The 21,068-nt window shown below is 34.0% G+C and overlaps 5 protein-coding genes across 5 annotated transcripts; 3 read left to right on the forward strand and 2 right to left on the reverse strand.

Annotated features, from left to right (window-relative positions):
- Positions 1–1,029: 1,029 nt before the first annotated feature.
- On the reverse strand, positions 1,030–3,967 carry LOC139840722 (uncharacterized). Its single transcript, XM_071830971.1, has 2 exons — positions 3,834–3,967; positions 1,030–1,969 (listed from the first exon to the last, which is right to left on the reverse strand). The coding sequence occupies exons 1-2, from the start codon at positions 3,965–3,967 to the stop codon at positions 1,030–1,032; spliced, it is 1,074 nt and encodes a 357-aa protein (XP_071687072.1).
- Positions 3,968–4,167: 200 nt separating this feature from the next.
- LOC139840723 (uncharacterized) lies at positions 4,168–4,794 on the forward strand. Its single transcript, XM_071830972.1, has one exon. It carries the CDS (start codon positions 4,168–4,170, stop codon positions 4,792–4,794), a length of 627 nt encoding a protein of 208 aa, XP_071687073.1.
- A 30-nt stretch (positions 4,795–4,824) lies between these two features.
- On the forward strand, positions 4,825–5,451 carry LOC139840724 (protein ALP1-like). Its single transcript, XM_071830973.1, has one exon. The coding sequence runs from the start codon at positions 4,825–4,827 to the stop codon at positions 5,449–5,451; it is 627 nt and encodes a 208-aa protein (XP_071687074.1).
- Positions 5,452–10,124: 4,673 nt separating this feature from the next.
- LOC139844003 (phytochromobilin:ferredoxin oxidoreductase, chloroplastic) lies at positions 10,125–14,075 on the forward strand. Its single transcript, XM_071834201.1, has 8 exons — positions 10,125–10,460; positions 11,667–11,786; positions 12,450–12,544; positions 12,639–12,732; positions 12,831–12,962; positions 13,268–13,372; positions 13,576–13,626; positions 13,762–14,075. The coding sequence occupies exons 1-8, from the start codon at positions 10,215–10,217 to the stop codon at positions 13,945–13,947; spliced, it is 1,029 nt and encodes a 342-aa protein (XP_071690302.1). The 5' UTR covers positions 10,125–10,214; the 3' UTR covers positions 13,948–14,075.
- Positions 14,053–20,372, reverse strand: LOC139839755 (calcium-dependent protein kinase 7-like). Its single transcript, XM_071829905.1, has 9 exons — positions 20,274–20,372; positions 17,508–18,016; positions 17,273–17,396; positions 17,025–17,168; positions 16,229–16,381; positions 16,038–16,153; positions 15,682–15,849; positions 14,566–14,799; positions 14,053–14,352 (listed from the first exon to the last, which is right to left on the reverse strand). The coding sequence occupies exons 2-9, from the start codon at positions 18,012–18,014 to the stop codon at positions 14,218–14,220; spliced, it is 1,581 nt and encodes a 526-aa protein (XP_071686006.1). The 5' UTR covers positions 18,015–18,016; positions 20,274–20,372; the 3' UTR covers positions 14,053–14,217.
- Positions 20,373–21,068: the final 696 nt, after the last annotated feature.

Here is a 21,068-nt window from a genome sequence, read left to right on the forward strand (position 1 = left end):
AAAAGCAAACCAAAACACGCCTGCATCAACGCGAGGGCCGTTTCGATTCTAGTTAGTTTTATTATTAGAGTTAGTAGTATAATATTATTAGAGTTAGTTGCAGGGGTTAAACTATGTCACATGTATCAGGAGAAACAAAATATGCAAAAGCATGATGTTTCTTGGTGTACATGGAGTTTGGTTTGCAAATTGCAATCAACATTAGTTATGGGTATGGGTTAAATGGCAGGTATGGAGAACCCTCAAATTGCAGGGGTTGAATGTCTAGTGGGTGTCATCAACCCAGGCACCTAGTAGTTCAATTTAGTTTGTCCCATAAACGCTAATTTAATGTTTGCTCGTTCACAAACGTTACAAGATTTTGGTCTGCATCAACAATTTTGAACATTTGGTACTAGTCAAAAGTTCCCATTTGACACGTAAAGTGTAACACCTTATTTCACCTATCGGCAAGAATACTTTATATCTTCAATTACTTGAATATTACATCTTCCTCCAGAGTTTATATTTATCCTTACCGGATACTACTATACCACTTATAAATGATTCATTCGTAATCAGTAAGCTAACAATCAAATTTACTTAGAGAATGTACAAGACAACTAATTACAGTAGCATATCAACGTCAATTTATAAACAATCTCAAGATAGTCTACTGGTTGGGACCCTGATTTCTTCCCAAGAGGTTATGGTTCAAACATCATTAGCAGTGTGGCTAGAGAAAAGGGTCAACGGTCATAGGATAACCTGATTAGACCGCATAAATCCAAGTAAAAAAAATACTCACTTCCTCAGTATCCTGGTATCCATTTATCCGTTTATTCGTTTATCAACATCATTCTATAATTAACCAAAACATATTTATAGATTTATACTTATATATAAGATGAAAATTCTCACAACTAGTTGCTATTTATATAACGAAAAACTCATGCGAAGTAAGCTACCAAAGAAAACATGTTCTCATATAAACAACAATCAATTCAAAAGAAAATTACCATTTCACAAAGTTGAGTGATTTCACATTATTCATACTATCGCAACCTCTCTCTCGACTATCAAGCCTTTATGCTTCTTATAAATCTCCATCACAGCTTCATTATAGATAGCCTCCTCTTTATTATCTTGTTCAAAACCATCAAAATTTTTCAAACTACTATCCTCGGAAATATCATCCATCTCAAATATAATCATAGTTACTCCCTTCATAACGTACCCTGAAACCGGCAATTTCAATAAGGAGACAAAACACGAACTAATCCGACTAAAAGTCTTCGACAAATTCTGATTCACCCTTTCTAGAACAGAATCAATAGGTGAACGAATCCACTTCATCACTTGAGAAATCTTTTCCCTACTGTTAAAAAAAAAAACCATTCCACGGTTATCTGAACTCGAAGTTTTTACATATTCCAACAACCTAAAATCAAATAATAAACGAAATAACATCAACCTCATACTCTCATCCGCTAAACAGGTAATTGCAATCCTATATTTATCATGTTTTTCGTCATCGTTTGATAATCCCTCATAAACATTAGCATTAGTATCACAAATTAAATTCGGTGACAGAAATAAAAACGAATCAACTCTGTTACCGAGTTGAATCTTCCACTTGAACAAACAATCATCAGTTATATCAATACCACCAGCATAAACATTGGACGACGGCATGTGGATGCATAGAGACTTGAGTTTCGTAAACGTACTCAAAAACTTAATTGCTGATGAAAAAGAGTCGAGATTAAACCGCACAGTAACTCCATCGCTGATCTTCCAACTCAAACCGGATGAAGCAATCACGAAAATGGTGTCGACTTGAAAAACAATTGAATCGAAACGTTTGGGAATGAGTTTGCAAATGCATAATGATTTCAAATCGCTAAGTTTGTTTAATATTTGGAGAACCATTTCGTCTGGTAAAAGAACGAACCGAGAAGATGAAGATGAAGAAGACTCGTCATCTTCACTGAATTTGTTCCATCAATTGTCGCTCTGCAACACTCACCACAACCACACCGCAACACTCACCATCGCCGTGAGACTCACCACTACCGCAACACTCACCACCGGCACAAATCACCACCTCTGAAATAATTTCACCATTGTTACAACCATCGTCCCGATAGTTAAAAATGTCGCCTCAGTTTCCACCACTGCCTCAATCCCACACAGTCACAACGACGTTAGTCCTACACTCAGATCGATTCTTTCTTCTTTTAACTAGCTTGTTTGATTAATAATTTCTAGGCTTTTAAGCTTGAGTTATTTTTGATTTTCTGTAAGATTTGGAGTCAGGGATGATATTGTTTGATTTGTTATTTCTGAACTTTTATGTTTGAATTTTTGATTTTTTGTAAGATCCGATGATAGTATTAAGAGAGTTTTAATTCTTTCTGTCTAGTAGTAATGGTGAACTTTTTTGATGTTTACAATGTTGATCTTGATGCTCCGTAGTTGCTGGGTTTTGCTATCGACTACCGTAATACTACTTCATTAACATTGTAGTTTACTTGAACAGTAAAGTAAAGGTTAATTAAGTCATTTTCTAACATTTATAATTCAATTCCATCGTTAAAGTTACAAACCAAACGTGATTATATAATTTAATTCTGTTGAATTAAGTTAATTTAAATTCCTTATATTCCACTCTGTTAAAAACCATTTAATCGATCAATCTGGACCTTAAGCTTTCGATTTTTTGGAAGAAAAAAAGTTACATAAACATATAACTAACTTTCTATGTTAAAAAGAAAAAAAGAAAAAAAAAGCATTTATTTAAGGGTTAAAGCTATAAATACGCTATATAATTTCACTTTTGTTCCAATGTATGTTCCAATGTATGGTATATACCCCAAAAAATACCAATGTATGTTATATACTTTCAGAAAGTGTGCTAATAAAAACGAACTGGACTTGTTAACCGGATAAAAGAAAAACAAGCAAAAAAAATAAAAAAAAATGAAAGTATATAACTTACATCGGAACAAATAATTTAAGTATATAGCTTATATCGGAACAGAAATGAAAATATATGATATATTTGTAGTTATATAAAAATTAAAAAAAAAATGCTAAATAATTAATTTTGCCGGTTCAGCAGGTAACCGATCACTAATAGCCTACATTAAAATATATTTTTATTTTTATTTAGGATATAGCATACGGGTGTGTTTGGCGTAGCAGCTTATGGGAACTTATGGGGGCTTATGAGAGCTTGAGCTTATGATTTTAATAAGCTCTAAGTAATAAGCTTTGTTTGGTAGATATAAAAAGTAGAGCTTATGAAAATCATAAGCTCTAGAAAAATAAGCTACGGGTATGTTTGGCACGCTAGCTTGTGGGAGCTTATGAGAGCTTATAGGAGCTTGAGTTTATGATTTTTATAAGCTCCGAGTCATAAGCTTTGTTTGGTAAACAAAAAAAAGTAGAGCTTATGAAAATCATAAGCTCTAGAAAAATAAGCTACTTCTAGTAGCTTATGAAAAAAAGTAGAGCTTATGAATTGGAAAATAAACTCCAGCTAGTTTACCAAACACTTATAAAAAATAATAAGCTCCAGCTCCAGCTCTAGTCCATAAGCTCCAGCTCCGGTTATAAGCTCCAGCTTCAGCTAGTTTCATCCAAACACACCCTACTTCTAATAGCTTTTGAAAAAAGTAGAGCTTATGAACTAGAAAATAAGCTCCAGCTAGTTTACCAAACACTTATAAAAAATAATAAGTTCCAGCTACCAGCTTTAAAAATAAGCTCCAGCTCCAGCTCCAGCTCCAGACCATAAGCTCCAGCTCCAGCTATAAGCTCCAGCTCCAGCTACTTTCATCCAAACACACCCTACGTTGAAATAAAGTTGCATATTTAGACCACAGATAACGCATGCGTTTGTCGCCATATGCCGCCCACAAACGCCCGGAATGAGCGTTTGTATCGGGGCGTTTGTCACGAAAAAACGCTGGTACAAACGCATCAGTAGGGGACGTGGCACGTTTTGATTGGTCTAAATTTCATAGCCGTTATAAGCTAGCCGTTGCTGATTTTTATTTTTTTTTCTCTTTTTCTTCTATAAATACACACTCTTTATTTTCATTTTTCACACACTTTTATTCACTACACACTCATATATATATAAAAGTTTATATCTTCTTTTTGTTTTAGAAACTAAAAAATATGGATTTTTTAGCCTTAAGTATCGATTTGTTATTCGATTCAACGTCGTCCGAAAAAGAGGAAGAAATCCAACCAAGAACTCGTTTTCAAAGACAACCACGACGTTTTTTAAATAGAGATCGTGAAGCAGTGGGTCAATTATTGTGGAGCGATTACATTTGTGAAAATCCGACGTTTCCGGACGACATTTTCAAGAGACGATTTCGGATGCGCAAAGTTTTATTTCTCCGTATCCGAGACGGTATTCTTCAACACTCTTATACTCCTAATGCCCCCGATCATTTTACTTTTTTCCAACAACGTCCGGATGCACTTGGACGTCTTGGTTTCTCAACTATTCAAAAAATAACTTGCGCGTTACGGCAATTGTCGTATGGGATGACCGAGGATATATTTGATGAATATATTAAAATGGCGGAAAAAACGGGTTATGTTACTTTAAATAATTTTTGCAAGTGTATAATTGACTTATATGGGCGGGAATATTTGAGGAAGCCTAATGCAACTGACATTGCTCGGTTGTATTGGGCGCACGAGGAGAAACATGGTTTCAAGGGAATGTTGGGTAGTATTGACTGTATGCATTGGGCATGGAAAAATTATCCCGTTGCATGGAAAGGACAATAAACGAGAGGTGATCACGGTCACCCGACGATCATGCTTGAAGCGGTTGCTTCATACGATATGTGGATATGGCATGCGTTTTTTGGGATGGCGGGTTCAAACAATGACATTAATGTGTTAAATCATTCTCCGTTGTTTGATTCCCTTCGTAAGGATAGAGTCGCACCTTCACCGTTTGAAGTAAACGGAAACCAGTATCCCTTTGGTTACTACTTGGCGGACGGGATATATCCCGATTGGACAACACTAATAAAGGGGTATACGACTCCTATTGAAGAGCCTAGGAAAAAATTTACTAAATTTCAAGCGAGTGTTAGAAAGGATGTTGAGCGTACATTTGGTGTTTTACAAGGTCGGTTTGCGATTTTAAAAACACCGGCACGAGTTATGAGTTTTAATAAGATGAGAAGGATAATGTATAGTTGTATTGTTATGCACAACATGATACAAGAAGATAACGGGTTTGCGTTAAGTACTTGGGAACAAGAATGGTTAGATAAACCCGAAAACCGGCCTCGTCGCAATATTCGGAGAAGGGTCAAAGATCGTCGATCACGAGAGAAAGAGATTCGCGATCGAGACGTGCACGATCAACTTCGTGAAGATTTAACGGCTCATATTTGGAACCTCCCGCCAAACTTTCGCTCGATGCATAACTAGTGTTTTTTTTAATAATGTATTGTAATGTTTTTTTTTGCGTGTATTTTTTAATTGTAATGTTTTTTTTTAAATAATTAATGTACTTTTGTCTAATTTATTTTATATTTTGTATTAAACAAAATAAAAAATAATTTAAAAACAATTAAAAAAAAAGAAAAAGAAAATGCCACGTCACAGTCTTACCATGACAAAAGCCCCCCATTACAACTCCCCCCCAAAATGTCATGGCCCAGTCACAGTTTTTCCCCAAAAAATGTATCTCATCCACTCCACGTTACAATCACCAATATCTGTGGTCTTATAGCTTTAATCTTTTATCTCTACTTTTTAAAAAGCATGAAATATAAAGCTGATATTATCCGTGACATTTTATTTCCACGTGTAATTTTAAACAGCAAAATGAAAATGCAAAATAATTCCAATAACACAACACGTGTACATATCAACACATCTGTTTACCATTTTATCCGGGAAAAAAAAAACAAAAACTAGATTTAGTGGCCTCCGACGATTATGGCCTCCGGCACCCGTAACCAAGGTCGCCGCTACAACAGATTTAGTGGCGACAATTTTACGCACCGAATGGTACTAATTTTGTATAATATTTTCCGGTATACTTAAAGTCGCCTGAATTTACGCCCTAATTGATTGAAATCGCTCGACTATTTTCCGGTCAGTTCATCGATTTGCGAATGGTACTAATCGATCTCGGCGTGATGAGACCCAGACAAAGTAACTACAAAATAAAGAGAGGCTGTCTTTATCATCGTCATCTTCATGAGCACAAATCATTCAATAAAACCGCCCTAAAATCTGTAAGTTCTTGATAACGTAATCGTATGTTTTGATTACAAGTTTGTATTAATGTAATTGTATGTTGATATACTGTAAGAATTGTAGGTTTTTATTACAACTTTATTACAATTTTGATTACAACTTTGTATCACTATATGGTTTGATTACAACTTTACTACAACTTTGATTACAAATTTTCATTACATATATATCACATATTTGTTGTATTTAACATTTGATTATGTGTATTTACAAATAAGATAGCCGTTTCTATGTTGTTTTACCCTTAATAATCCATTAGTATAAATATAGTTGTTCTATGCACGTCAACTGCTTGATGAAATGCGTGAATGGAGAAATTATGTCGTCTAGAATTATGTATGTTTTGATTCATATTCATTTTTAGCTAAATTAAACTTTTGTTGACAATTATTAATTTTAGGTTCACCATTGTCATTTAGTTACGGTTCAATTACTGCCTGCTTTTTCCTTTCTTTTTTTTTTGTGTTTGTTTTTTGGTTCTCCAATTTCTAACGCCTTAGTTCTTAATGTATTTTTGTTGAATGTTCTTTTCTTGCGCTTCACCTGCCTTACGACTTTGTGTTACGTTGTTCTTTTTGCAGGTTTTGTTGCTTATGTCTATCTGCGTAATATCTGTAAGTTATATATATTTGTAATTATTTGGTTTAATTTTTTTTTTGGCGAATAGTAATTCTTATTTCCTGAGGCAAGTTTCTGTTGTTTGGTTATTTTGTTCAGGGTTGTTCGATTGGTCTATCTAGGTAAAGTTTTTTTTTTTTTTTTTTTTTTTGAACAGCATAGGTAAAGTTTTTCTATGTTTTGGTTTATGTTATTATGTAAATTTTGTTATTTGTGATTTTTTCACCCACTTTTGTTATCTACCGAGCATTTGCTAATTTCGTATGCCTCTTATATTATTTTGTTGAGAACATTTTACCTTTATTTATATTTTCTTATTAAATGGCGTTAAAAAAAAAAAAAGAGCAAAAGCATGGTGTTGTTTATGAGAGTTTTTTTTTCTGGTGTTGTGGATACCAATTTCCCAACTAACGGTACTTTCTCTGTATAAAATGGTATGAGACAATTGATGTTATATATCGTAAAACTGGTGACCCTGTATCATATGCTGAGATGTGCTTTGGTTTTTCTGCTGCAGCATTAGATAACTACTATATTTAGTTCCTTTCATGATTTGGATGGTGTGTTTGTGACCACGCTTATTATAGTGGTCTGAGACTTGGATCGACTATGATGGTGCGGGAGATTTCTACAGCACTCCAGATGGTAATCTATGAATATTATCTTGCTTTCATGAAACCATTTGTAACCGTTGATCAAAATTCGTCATTTGAATTTGGTTCTCGTGTTATGCTGAATTTCCCAGATATTGCATCCTTGCATCCCAAAGCTGCTCAATTAGTGCATCAGTGAGTCCAAGATTTTCTGATCAAGTCGCAGGCTCTTTCTGCTTGCTTGCTGTATATCTTCAAGTATGTGTTATTTACCTATTATTTTGTTCCCATTAATCTTTTATATGCTCATGCACTAATTTTGATTGGATTACATGATATGTAAATATCCTACAAGTAGAATGTGACTAAAGTATATGATGACTTTTGTATAATCTATGTAGTATTAAAATTACTATATATTAAGAAACTCGTAAGTAGTTGACAAAACGGAGCTGATCATTGATAAAAAAAAAAATGATATTGTGATTTGTTTTACAGCAACCACAACTTTACCCTATGAGGTACTAGAGCTATAAATTGGCGTAAAGGGTTTAATATGTTTATTGAAATATTATATATAAGTGTTTATTTTACTTTCACTAAGAATCACAAAGCTTAGGCTGCACAGGTAATTAAGTTGTGGTTGCTAGACACCAATAATTCGCAGAGTTTTCCTCTCTATGGTATGGACAGTATGCTATATATTTGGTCTATTAGTTTATAAATGATTGTGTACAATCATTTTTAACTATTTTTTTATGGGTACAAATTTTCGTTCAAAGAGAAAAGAATGTAATGTGATTTCTTTCTTGACACCTGTAATTTGGAAAGTTTGTCGGGATAACACTGAGATGGTATGAGAACTGGTTTCACGACCCACAGTAATTAAGATTAGGAAACTTAAGGAATAGGCAACATTCAGGTAGTGTACTCTTATAGATTGTCTTACTGTAGCATGGGAATCGAGAAATTGAAGTCCCACGATTAGAAAAGAGATTTAGCTTTATGCTAAACTATAGGGGATAGAACAGGAAGTTTGTGTAAAGTAAGGGTGTTGATTCCACACATGACCTGAACCCGACAAAAAATGAACATGTTATTGTTGGGTGATACTAACGCATTGAGGTTTTCAGGTCATGTTCGTGTTGGGAATTCGCTATATGCGTCGAACTGCTATATGATTAGGGGGAGTCACAAATATACATAATTTTTTTTTTGTTAGTTATGGACTTATGGTGTTGTTAGAAAAACAAGGAAATGAACTTTTAATAACGGACTGACCAAAAACTTGTATGGGTGATTAAAAGAACCGTTCTATTTGACTCTTTGTAACACAATCTTTTGTTGTGGTTTTGTATTCAATTCAAATAATGGAGTAATGACTTTGACGTTTAAAAGTAAAAAGTGGTTTTTGGGTTCTAGCAAGGAGATCTTTTAATCGTATAATATAAGTAAATGAATATACACATAATGCACTGGAGGCGGAACTTATGATCTAGAAGGATCTTGGCTAGAAGCATAACTTCTGAATACTACCACAACTGCCATTAACAACCAACACATCCAGCTCCACATCTAAAAAAAGAGTTATTTTACCCATGTGCTATTATTGGGGGCCCTTGATTCAAGAGATGATTCTTTTGTAATGAATGCTTGCAATTGGTTTAGGTATTTAGGTAGATAAGTGTAGTCCAGGGTTAATTTGACATAATTTGCTTCATAGAGGTCTTAAGTTGTGTTGTTCATCTATGTATCCTGCCTAAATATGAAACCTTGAGAAGATATTGTTATTTTGTTTGCAGCCTGAAATCTTTTGAAATATTATAGACTCCGTTTTGTTACTTCGTCGTTCGAAAAGAAAGCCCAGCCGGCTGCAAAAATCGAAAAAGAGAAGCAATAGAATGTTGTTCATGAAGGATAAGACGAGGCATTGAAATACAAGAAATAAATGGTCTCAAAAGTTGAAGAAACCGTGAAAACGGTCGAACGAGGAGATAAAGGAGGTGAGAATCTGATAAGTGTATCTATAGAAAAGATATTAAAGCATGTTAAAATTCAATTTTACTCGGACATTACATTTTGTGTAAATGTCTGAACTACTTATCTCACAGTGTGGCACTTTCATCTTTCGTTCAATTTGTGCTACTAAAGTTTCACATGTGGTTGTTTTATTTATAATATATCCATGACAAAGTACATGAAACTTGCTACTTTCTTACATTAACTATGAGGAATTGAGTGTTACATTGTAGTTGTATTCATTCGTAGCGTTTACTTATAAATTTGCTATTGTTGGTCATGTATTTTGTGTTTTACTACTGTCGGATTTAGCAGCATTCATCTATGTGTTTTGTGTAAAACAAAAATACTTAAGCTAATTATATTTATTCCATCTACAACAATTTTTGTGATACTGTCTTTATCATACAGTTAATTGATATAACATTTTAAGTTTCAAATTTTTATGATTAAGAGTCGCGTGCAACGCACGGGCTTTTAAAGGTTAGTTTAATTTAATGGTAAAAAGAGGCGACACGTGAACGTGATATGTTTACAAAAGTAGAAAGTCGTGCTGCTAATTTTCTGTTTTCTTGATTACCATCTGTGACTCACTACCAAACACAAACACAAACACACGCAAAGTTTCATAGAAGAAATCTAGTAACTACTGACACGTTATTCAACTCAAATCTTTCTTCCTTCAACTTAAGGATTATGAACTCTTTTTTAACATCACCGTCATCCAGTTTCTTCCTATCAACACCCACTATTAAACGACATCCTCCATTGTCGTTGTTGTCGGTGACCAAATTTAATGATAAAAGCAGGTGTTTCTGTTCAATGAAAATAGCATCATCATCAGCAGCAGCAGCAGCTACTTTTTCTTACCAGAAGTTTATTCAATTTGCTTTGGATGAAACCAAACTTTCTACTTCAGACTTTGTTCCTTCTTCTTTGCAGGTAATTACATTTCTTTTATCCTTTTTAATTAAAATAAAAATAGATTTAAAATAAATAAAAGTGATCAAAATTGAATTTAGGGGTGGTTTATCGGGGTTACTTTATGTAAGTTCACAGGTTTATGTGGGATTGCTTATTTGTTTTATTCCATTATTAAGAGCTTATTTGCTTGTATATTGGGACTAATAGATAAGTAATTTGTTATAATATTTTGAAAATTGTTTGCTAGTAGAGTCTTACTTTTCTAGAACCAATTTAGAATAAATAATTTCAAACTATTCTTACAATATGAGGTGGTTTATTATGCCACCTCAAATAAAGTTTACCTTTTGTTTAAGAAATTGATTGATGGCTTGAATGTAGAAATTTGGTAGTGATGACATAAGTTGATGGTTGGTAGAATGTAGGTGGAGATGAAATCACTGACTGAGATATTTATTTTATGTTCAATATCAATTTTATTTGAAATGATGGATTTCTGGATGTAGTGATTAAAATGAGTTAAGTTTATAACAATTTGAAATAAGATTAGGTAATGGGATCGAAATAGTAGAAATTTCAGATGCCGTTAATATAGTGTTTTATACAAAGTACTAAGAGCATTCCCAACGGGTTCGTTAAACCCATCGCCAATTAATTGGCACCATTGGCAGCAAGTTGCCAATCTTTAGCTAATGTCTAGCCAACTATTTTCGTGAAGCTTGAGCAGATTTGATCACGAAGGCCTCTAGCTAATTTGTGTTGCACTTTGGTATTAAAACGTGTACATTGTATTTATTAATTGATATATTGGGTCCATGTTAATTTAAAGTAGTGTGTGATATGTGATGGTTTGGGAGTGGGTAAGAAGAAAATGAGAATGAAATGGTGTTGTGACGCTGATGTGACAATGTGTTAATTTGAAGAGAGGCGTCATGGTTGGGAATGCTCTAATAACTAGATTATTTGAGGTGATGGATTTTTGTATATAGCTGACTTGGTCTATGGTGTGCGAATCACAATTACTAGTCGGAAAATTTTCCGGTTGAAATGGCGTGTTGGTTTCCTTTTCGATTTTAGGCTCCAAATGGGTCTTAAAACCCAAATACTCTTTGAACAAGATGATTATGTGATTTAGTATTTGAGTAATAGCTGCATTTTAATGAAAAACAAGAAACTAACACCTTACTTTGTTATCACCAAGACTGATGCATGTATAATTAACAGCAAGATTTCAGCACCTTATCAGCATTGGATGGGAAGACAGAGCTTAAAATGTGTTCGTATCAAGCTCCTAAGATTAGGCTACTTCGCAGTCTCTCTATTGAATCAAGTGATGGTATGAAGGTAATATTTTGTGGTAAATAGATTATTATGCTTTCAAGCTCCAATGTATTTGCTATATGTTGTTGGTGATTTTAGTGTCATCTAACATACATTTTAGTGAATTGGGATTTACTTAAATGCAAAAGTTAGCTAGTTATACTTAACAACGGGTTCTGAAAGTGTGGAGTACACGCCCGTAAGAGTTGATTACTAATTGCGCCCCTTGCGGGGTCCAAGGGGCAGCGCCCCTAGCTGGGTCCCGCTCCCAGGTAAGCGGGCAAGGATCGGGGGCCAGCGCCTCGAAACCTCAACCGAAAAGACACTATACGTTATGAAGAGTTATGTGTCTTCCAACCGTTTTTCCCGCTTAAAATGAAGAGTTCTGGCTCTTCAATACAACTGTCAAAAATTGATTTCATTTTCGGTTTTTCCAACAGTTTTCTACATTCATCGAAACACACAGATTCTCTAATACGTGATTTTGATTTCTTCTTGTCTGGAAACAAAATCGTTCGTCTTATCCCAATTAGGATTCCGTGTAAACCCGAGGCTTGTGAGGGGCGAAATACATAATTAGGAAAGTGTGTCACGATTCAGGAACCAATCCAGATTGTCTGTTGTCATATACCCGTTTTCTTACATATGCTACTATATACTGAATTGGGGTCAATAATCTGCATGCAGGTGCTAGATTTGGCTGTCTTCCCAGAAGCAGAATACGACCTCCCGATCTTTTGTGCCAATTTTTTCACTTCCGTCAACACAAATATTATTGTACTGTAAGTAACTCTTGAAATTATATACGACATGCTTATTACTGGATCTTATAAAGCTTTCAATAACATAAAACTATGTTTCTGTTATCCATGTCAGGGACCTCAATCCTTTGCATAATGTCATGGATGAAACACATTACAAGGAGAAGTATTATAAAAACTTGATTCCTCTAGGCCTGAAGTATTCTGATGTGAGTCGACTTTTGATAACTTAGTCAAAAATTTTAATTTATAGGGTTTCGGTTTCTAAAATTCTTGGTGTGCCTACTTAACCACAGACTGCATGCAGCTTTTACCTTGGGGAGGACAGCTCACGGGCGAATCTTTGAAATTCTTCTCGCCAATAGTCATTTGGACCAAGTTTTCTTCGAGCCGTGAAACCCACGATATTTTGTTTGACGCATTCAAGGAATACTACAAGGTATCCATTTATCACACGTGTGTGTGTGTGTGTGTTTTCCCTTTTGTATAAACGAAGGCAATTCAAGTAAACTGTAACACCCCGTACCACAGTCGGATAAAGATTGAAATTGTGAGTCCTTTATAAGCATAATTAATATCTCCCACCAGGGTTATGAAGATACTCAATTAGTCCACTGCTTTAACTTTGAGGGGGGATAGACTCTCAAGGTGCTAGGGTCATTTCATAAACGGTGTTGCATCTTCTTTACTACTTTCTTTCTTCCCATTATTGAATTTTAGCCTTTTTTTATAATTATTTGCCAGGCCTGGCTTGGTTTGATGGTTCAGGCTACAGAGGCAACCAACATTTCTCAAATAAGATTGAACCGCGAGGCACAACATAGGTATCTAACTTGGAGAACCCAAAAGGTGTGTGTTTCTTATGTTATACTTAAATGTGAAATTAGTGACCCATTACTATAGATTAACGCATTAGGATATTAAATGAATATTCACTTGTTCTTATAATCATGTTTATAAGAACATATATAAGAACAAGATACCAGAGTCTAAGCAATGTTAATATGAGTATAAGAGTATTATTACTAACATGTCTTTGTTGCTACAATTAGGATCCGGGTTACCGTCTTCTCAAAAGATTAATTGGGGGGAGTCTTGCAAAGGTATTGATCCTCACTCCATTTAAAGTACACTTTGACTTTTGAAGTCGAAGCATTCTTACTTGTATTTCTATTGACACACAGAACTATTGTTGAACCTTCTTTTCATTTAACGTGGTGTCGTTTATTGTTGTGTAGGATGTTGTAAAGAAGTTCCTTTTTAATGGAGTAAACGAGCTCGGGAACAAAACATTTCTTGATTACTTTCCGGAGTACGAGCTTGAGGACGGGTCAATAAATGAAAAACGAAGCATTGTTGGTAAGTCATTTGAGAACCGGCCTTGGGATGCTACAGGACAGTTTATTGGAGACACTTTTAGTTAAGTTTTATAGTAATTGCAAGTGTTGTAAGGCTTTGAAAGCTTATGAGTAGCATAGGACCATTAAATGTATTCATCAAATATCAGTAACAAATATAGTCATTTGGTGTTTACTTGAATTAGTCCTGTATCCTAAAGTAAACTATCGAAGATAACCAAAAAATGCCTCTTTCATGATTTACATAGAAAATGAAATGACAAATCACTATACAAGTTTGCTTTCATGTAATTACAGTATCATTTAATCATTTATTCGTGTTTTTTCACTTGCTAATTATAACGATCCATCTCTTTTTAATTCCAAACTAAGACTGTTAAAATGCTCTCGTGAATATTGCCTAGACGCTTTCCTCCAATCTGTACCAGCGTTCATCATAGCAGCAAACTCGTCGTAACTTATGCGCCCATCCTAATGCATGTAAAAACACACATCATGAATCACAATAATACCAGTAATTATTTATTACCTTTAAGTTCATCATCACAATTTGAAAGAAAAAAAAAAAAAAAAAAATGTGATGTATTCTTATAATTAGGCGCCAATGGATGACTCAGTTAATTGTAGTCATGATTTTAACTCGTTTCGCTTCCTCAAATGTTAAGTGGGCGTATAGGGACTAACCTTATCGGTGTCAACATCATGCATAATCCCATTGATGACATCATCAATCCCGTTGATATTCTCTTCATCACTTAACACGTGACGTAGCTCTTCAACTTCTATATAACCAGTTAAGTTTTTATCAAAGAAAGCAAATGCTTTGTGTAGATGCTCATCATTCACCAGTCTCCTAAGATGCACACTAACAGCCAAGAACTGGTCAAAGTTTATGGTACCATCTCCATCATTATCAACCTAAAAACACATAAATCTTATTTTAGTAAACGGATGAATAGAATAGCATGTCATCTAGAAAGTTGGACGCCAGTATCTAACATATATGTGGCTATTTCAACCCATTTACTTAAGAAAGGGTCGATTTGGGTTATGTTTTAGTAAGTCGGTCGGTAAAATAGAATAAATCTAAATAAAAAGTAAATTGGTCAAACAGGTAGAAAGTCACGTTGTCATGCATACAACCTACTAAATAAGTAAATTAAAAAGAATAAGATCATTATAGATTGGTACAGCAGACTATGGCTCATATTAACTTAATAAATAATAAGTAACCTAATATACACATGAAGGTTATACTTGTAAAATGTTGCCTTTTATACCAATAATCTCCAACTCAGGGGCAAGGTAGTAAAAAACGTAGACTGGGGATTAATCGGCCGGGACCTTGTACGAATCAACCAGCCAAATTGGAGATTAATCAAATGTTGACCAACAATGACTTTGACCGGCTGTGACTTTGACCAACTTTGAGCGAATAAATCCGACTTCGGCCGACTAAATCCGAATTTTGATGCATTTTCACCCATTCATTGGCATTGACCAATTAATTTGACTCATTTTTTGGCAAGATTAATCGGATTGCTTCTAAAACCGATTTATCAGGGACTAATCCCAGTTTTTACAACCCTTCTAGGGGCATGAAACAAAACTGAAAATAGTAAACTATGTTTCATCTTCTTTTCAAGTTGAGGACACCGGATAAAAAAAATAAAAATCACCCTTTCATTTCTTTTATTTACTTCTATTTTCTCATTAGTTCTTTTCTCTCAAAACTGAAGAACACATCAGCATACACGTATAATATTAATTAAGCTTTAAGTAACATATGTAAAAACTTACGGTTTCCGTTAATACTTTAAAATCTGCATCATTCATAAGTTGTCCGAGTTTTTGAAAACCACTTCGAAGTTCTTCAACAGTTATCTTTCCTTTATTACCCGTATCCATCATCTCAAATATCTCCTTTATTCCAGCTACTTCATCAACCGATATATATTCAGCTATCACCTGTGTCCATCACATTACATTACATTTAAAATGAAGTTGACATAATTCTGATTTCACTTTTCAAATTAACATATACACATTTAAAAAGTAATTCCTCTTTATCCATCATTTTAAATTGTCAACTATAGTCATTAAAAGTATATGTAATTTTAAACTTTTTACATGATAAAGTAGATCAGTAGTCTTACTCTCAAAGCTCGCTTCTTGAGCTTGTTCATCACTGAAAACTGTTTAAGTCTTGACCTAACAACCTCACCCAATGAGACATTTGGAGCCGCCTTTGCGTCAAATAACCATGGGTGCTCTGCAACAAGATTGTGGTAGCAATTATGAGAAAATAAAGCTAAAGTAGCATGTATATACAACAATGTAACATTACCAAGAACTTGTTGAGCTGTAAGTCTAAGGTTCGGATCGGGATTCAGCATTTTCTTCACTAGATCCTTGGCTTTTTCTGAAACTTTGGACCAGGGATCTCTATCAAAATTAATTTCTGAACGAAGAATTGCTTGAGCTACTCCTTGTTCCGTTTCTGAAAATACGATAAGAGTTAGCTACTCTTTAACACAACTTATGAGTTATGACATACAAAAGTTTTTTTTTTTTAATGTTATACGTGAATTTTTCCTAGATTGAAAAGCTCGCGAGATGGAGATGAGTCGGTCGGAAATTTAAAACGACCGGTAGGTCGAGTCGGGGTCGAGTCGGACGTTGACTTTCAATAATATATATTTAACGTATATAATTTACACATAAATATATCAAACTTATTTATTTCAAACGTAGATATTTCAAACATATGTATAGGGCACAAAATCTTATTATAAAAATATTAAAACTTTGACCTAACTTTGACCAACATTGACTTTGACCGACTTTGATCGATGCGACTAACATACTCAGACCTACTTTGACTGACTTTTTAGCGTTGCATTGACGATTAATTACACGTTTTCATGCGAAACGGGACACCCTAGTCACCAAACCAACTAGTTAACCAAGACGGTCGCTGTTTACGACTCTGCATCAATCACAAACATACCAGAAAAACTATGCTAAATGGTAATCCAAATACTTGACTAAATATTTACCCAAAGTAACTAGTTGACCGAAATGTGCCGCATACAAGTCTTAAAAAAAGGAATAAAAAAATATAACGAAATATAGAAGTACACCTGCCCAAAAAGGCGGAACACCACAAAGCAAAATGTACAAGATAACTCCAGCACTCCATACATCAACCTCGGGCCCATAATTGCGTTTTAGGACTTCTGGGGCCATATACCAAGGACTACCAACTACCTCGTTGAATACTTTACCTGAAAACACGAATCTTTATGCATAATTTCAATGCATATGCAAAAAAAATCCATTTAACCAGAGGTTCACGTCAGATGAACTATAACGTGCGAAAACTACATACCTGGTTTAAAGAAAACTGACAGCCCAAAATCAATGGTCTTTAAAGGAGAGGTTTCTTTTTTATTTGCGAAAAGAAAATTCTCAGGTTTAAGATCACGGTGCATAACTCCATTCATGTGGCATACCTAAAACGAATATGAGCTAAAGTCAAGTAAACCATAATAGTTAAGATAGACATCACATGTTCAAACATAACAATAACCTAAACTGAACGCAAATATTTGGCGGGAATTTACCTGAACGACTTCCACTATCGTCCGCATAATAGCAGCTGCAGCACGTTCTGTATAATGTCCTCGAGCCACAATTCGATCAAATAACTCACCACCCTCACACAATTCCATCACTATATGCACTGCATCATTATCTTCATATGTATCCTTCAACGTCACGATATTCGGATGTTTGGGCAAATGCTTCATGATTTCAATTTCCCTCCTCATATCATCAATATCAACTGAATTCTTAAGTTTTTTCTTCAATATTGATTTACAGGCGAATCTTTCACCAGTTTCCAAATCTGTACATAAATATGTTACCCCGAATTCACCCCTTCCTAGCTCCCGTCCTAGATTATATCTCTGTTTGATATCATGACCCGTTGGGTTCGTTAATACGTAAAGTTTCAACTCACTTCCAGTTACCCTTCTGGGACTATAGGCATTTGAGAACGGGTTCGGTTTGTCGTGTTTCTTCTCCTTTTTCTTAGCAGATTTACCAGAGGTGACACAGCAATTTCCCATTACTTAAATGATAAAATAATGAGATTTTGTAAGTTATAATCATAATCCAACACATTGGGCACAACCTAATTTACATAAGTTAAATCACAGATTCTTCAGATACTATATATTTAAATACTTCATAATAATTATTAATTATTAATTAATATAAAAAGATCACAACTTTTGAACATCAAAGAACACAGCAAGTCGATTATTTTTACTTAATTTATAGAAAAATTCTTTCGAAATTGAATCAAAATTAAACAACAGATAAAACCTATCACTCAAATACTTACTTCTTTGATGAAAAGATTTTTCTAAACTGTAAATTGGATCATAGTTAAACAACAGATAAAACCTATTACTCAAGTACTTAACTTTTTTATAAAAAAAAAAAGCTTAAGTACTGTAAATTGAGTCAAATTAAACTACATATAAAAAAAAAAAAAAAAAAAAAACCCATTAATCAAGATCCCATCATTCCATGTAATCTATAGCAGAGCCTGAATTCAATCTCAAATACAACCTCAACATAAAAAAAGTGTTATACATAAACATGAACTCGCAAGTAACCATATAACTGAATAAAGCAACAAGCTTTTCACAAGTTCAATTTGGGGGTTGCCTTTCACAAAAACTAAAAAAAAAATATATATATATATATACAAATAACCATATACTCCGTATAACATAATAAAGCAATAAGCTTTTTCATAGATTCAAGATATATATATATGGGACAAAATTTCATTCCTCGTCCCTGAACTTTACATCGATTTTGACTCCCGGTCATTTTTCTTTTTTTTGTGCATTCCTCGTCCCTAAACTATTAAAAGAGTACAACCCTCGTCCCCCCGTCTACTTTCTGTCAAAACCTGCCGTTACCCCTTATCACGTGCATGTCATGTGAGGGTATTTTTGTCATTGTTTTTTCTTCTTCTATCATAAAAAACCCCAATTCATATACACAGTTCAACACAAATTCAGAATCAAATCATGAACTGCTACAGTACTTGTATATCTTCATCATCATCTTAGCATCAAATTACATCTTCAAATGATGATCATCTACATAATTCAAGATCAGTGAACTGATTCTAATCCTAAATCAATTCTTCGTTGATCTTCCTTTGTGATTAACATCAACAAACTTTTCAAGTAAAATTCCAAATCACATCGGAATCAAATTGAGCATATATACAGTAACAGAGATGTTGAGACTCCTGGATTAGTACAGCTTCTACTAGTTCAAATTGAGCATATATTCAGGTTTCTAATAACTTACTCAAGCTTCGTGAAGTATAAATCAAGTTGAGAAACATCACAGTGATTTAAATCTTAAAGTCAAACTTCAAAGTTTTTTGGTCAAAGATTCAATTGGAACGATTTGGTGGCTTACCGATGTTACCAGTGATTTTCGAGGATTCAGATGAAGTTTTTAAGCATCTTTCACGAATGATTCACAACCTAAAACTCATCAGATCACGATTTTAGTTTTTGAAGTTCTTCATGTTCTTCATCAATCTTCATCAACAATTCTGGGTTCAATTGGGCGAATTAAATCCTAAAATTTTAGGGAAATGATCACTAGCGGATTGTGAACATTTCTACTTTTTCAAATTTGATTAAAACACATCGGAATCAAAACTCACCAAAAAGTCAAAGAAAGTCAAACGGATCTAAGAATCGATTTTCACCAAAATAAACAACGAAATCAAAGCTTGGATCGATGAGGAAGAGCTCTGACACTATGATACCACTTTTGTTGCGGTTTCTAGCTTCGATTTCGTGTTCATATTTGGTTTTGGTGTTTTAGCTTGAATATGGTGAACTATGGTGATGAATAAGCTACTTGAATATGATGAACTGTGGTGTGTTTATATGATTAAAAACAGCAGCAGTGATCAAGTAACAAGCACAAATGGCGTGAGTTTGATTTGTTGATTTTATAAAAGTATAAAATTAGGGTTTTTAATTTGGGAATGATAAACATGAGATGATGAGGATGATGGTGAAAAGATAAGTTAAATAATAAACAAAAGAAATAAAATAAAAAGACCAAATTACCCTCACATGCTTTGCACATACGATTGAAATTGACAGAATCTAGACGGGGGACGAGGGTTGTACTCTTTTAATAGTTTAGGGACGAGGAATGCACAAAAAAAAGAAAAAGGACCGGAAGTCAAAATCGATGTAAAGTTCAGGGACGAGGAATGAAATTTTATCTATATATGGTGATAAAGATTATGCAAAAGGGAGAAAAAACAAAATTACCTGTTATGCCAATTTGTCTACTTGGGGTTTAGGAAGTGTTTATTGAAATACTGTATGTTACTAGGGGGAATTCAAAGTCAAATGTATAAAAGAAAAGGGGAGAAAAAAAAAAACACAAAGGGGTTGTTGGCAGCTTTGTGCTGGTTTTGTTATTATTGAATGAGTATTTTGTATGAAATGAAAATGGCATGAATGAATTTGAGCACATAATTTATAAAAATCTTATAATTCTTGTTTGAAGACTTGACTTTTCTCTCTTTGAGCGCACTTTACGCATTAGGTTTTTGTTTCCAGAACTTTTGGACTTTTAGCCTTTACTTCTTGATGAATTCAAAATTTATCGTTTTTGCGTCAAAAAAAAAAAAAAAAATTTGAGACTCACTCAGTTTTTCAATTTCGATTTACTTCTGTTCTTTTTTGTTTATCTTAGATAAGAGAAAACATTAATTTGATACCACTCGTTTTATAAAAACCTAATGGACTTTGAGCTATGAGCTTATGTTTTTTAAAACAAACCTTATCGGGTTTTGTTATACAGTGTTATTACATTCTATTGTGTTGAAAAATGTAGTTAAATTAAGTGGCGGATAATTTGTAAACACTATTTTTTCTTTATTATTATGGTGGTGTTTGTCTTCGCGTTTATAACTTGATTATTTGATTATCACGTTTTCAAATTTTAAATAGTGTTTGGCAAGTTAAACAAAAAAATCAATTATTTGCGATTTGAGATATTCAAAACGTGAAAATGTAAAAGCAACTCACCCCTTACTACAGTAAAACGTGATTATCAGA

Source organism: Rutidosis leptorrhynchoides, chromosome 4, assembly GCF_046630445.1.
Source record: "Rutidosis leptorrhynchoides isolate AG116_Rl617_1_P2 chromosome 4, CSIRO_AGI_Rlap_v1, whole genome shotgun sequence".
Classification (NCBI taxonomy): domain Eukaryota; kingdom Viridiplantae; phylum Streptophyta; class Magnoliopsida; order Asterales; family Asteraceae; genus Rutidosis; species Rutidosis leptorrhynchoides.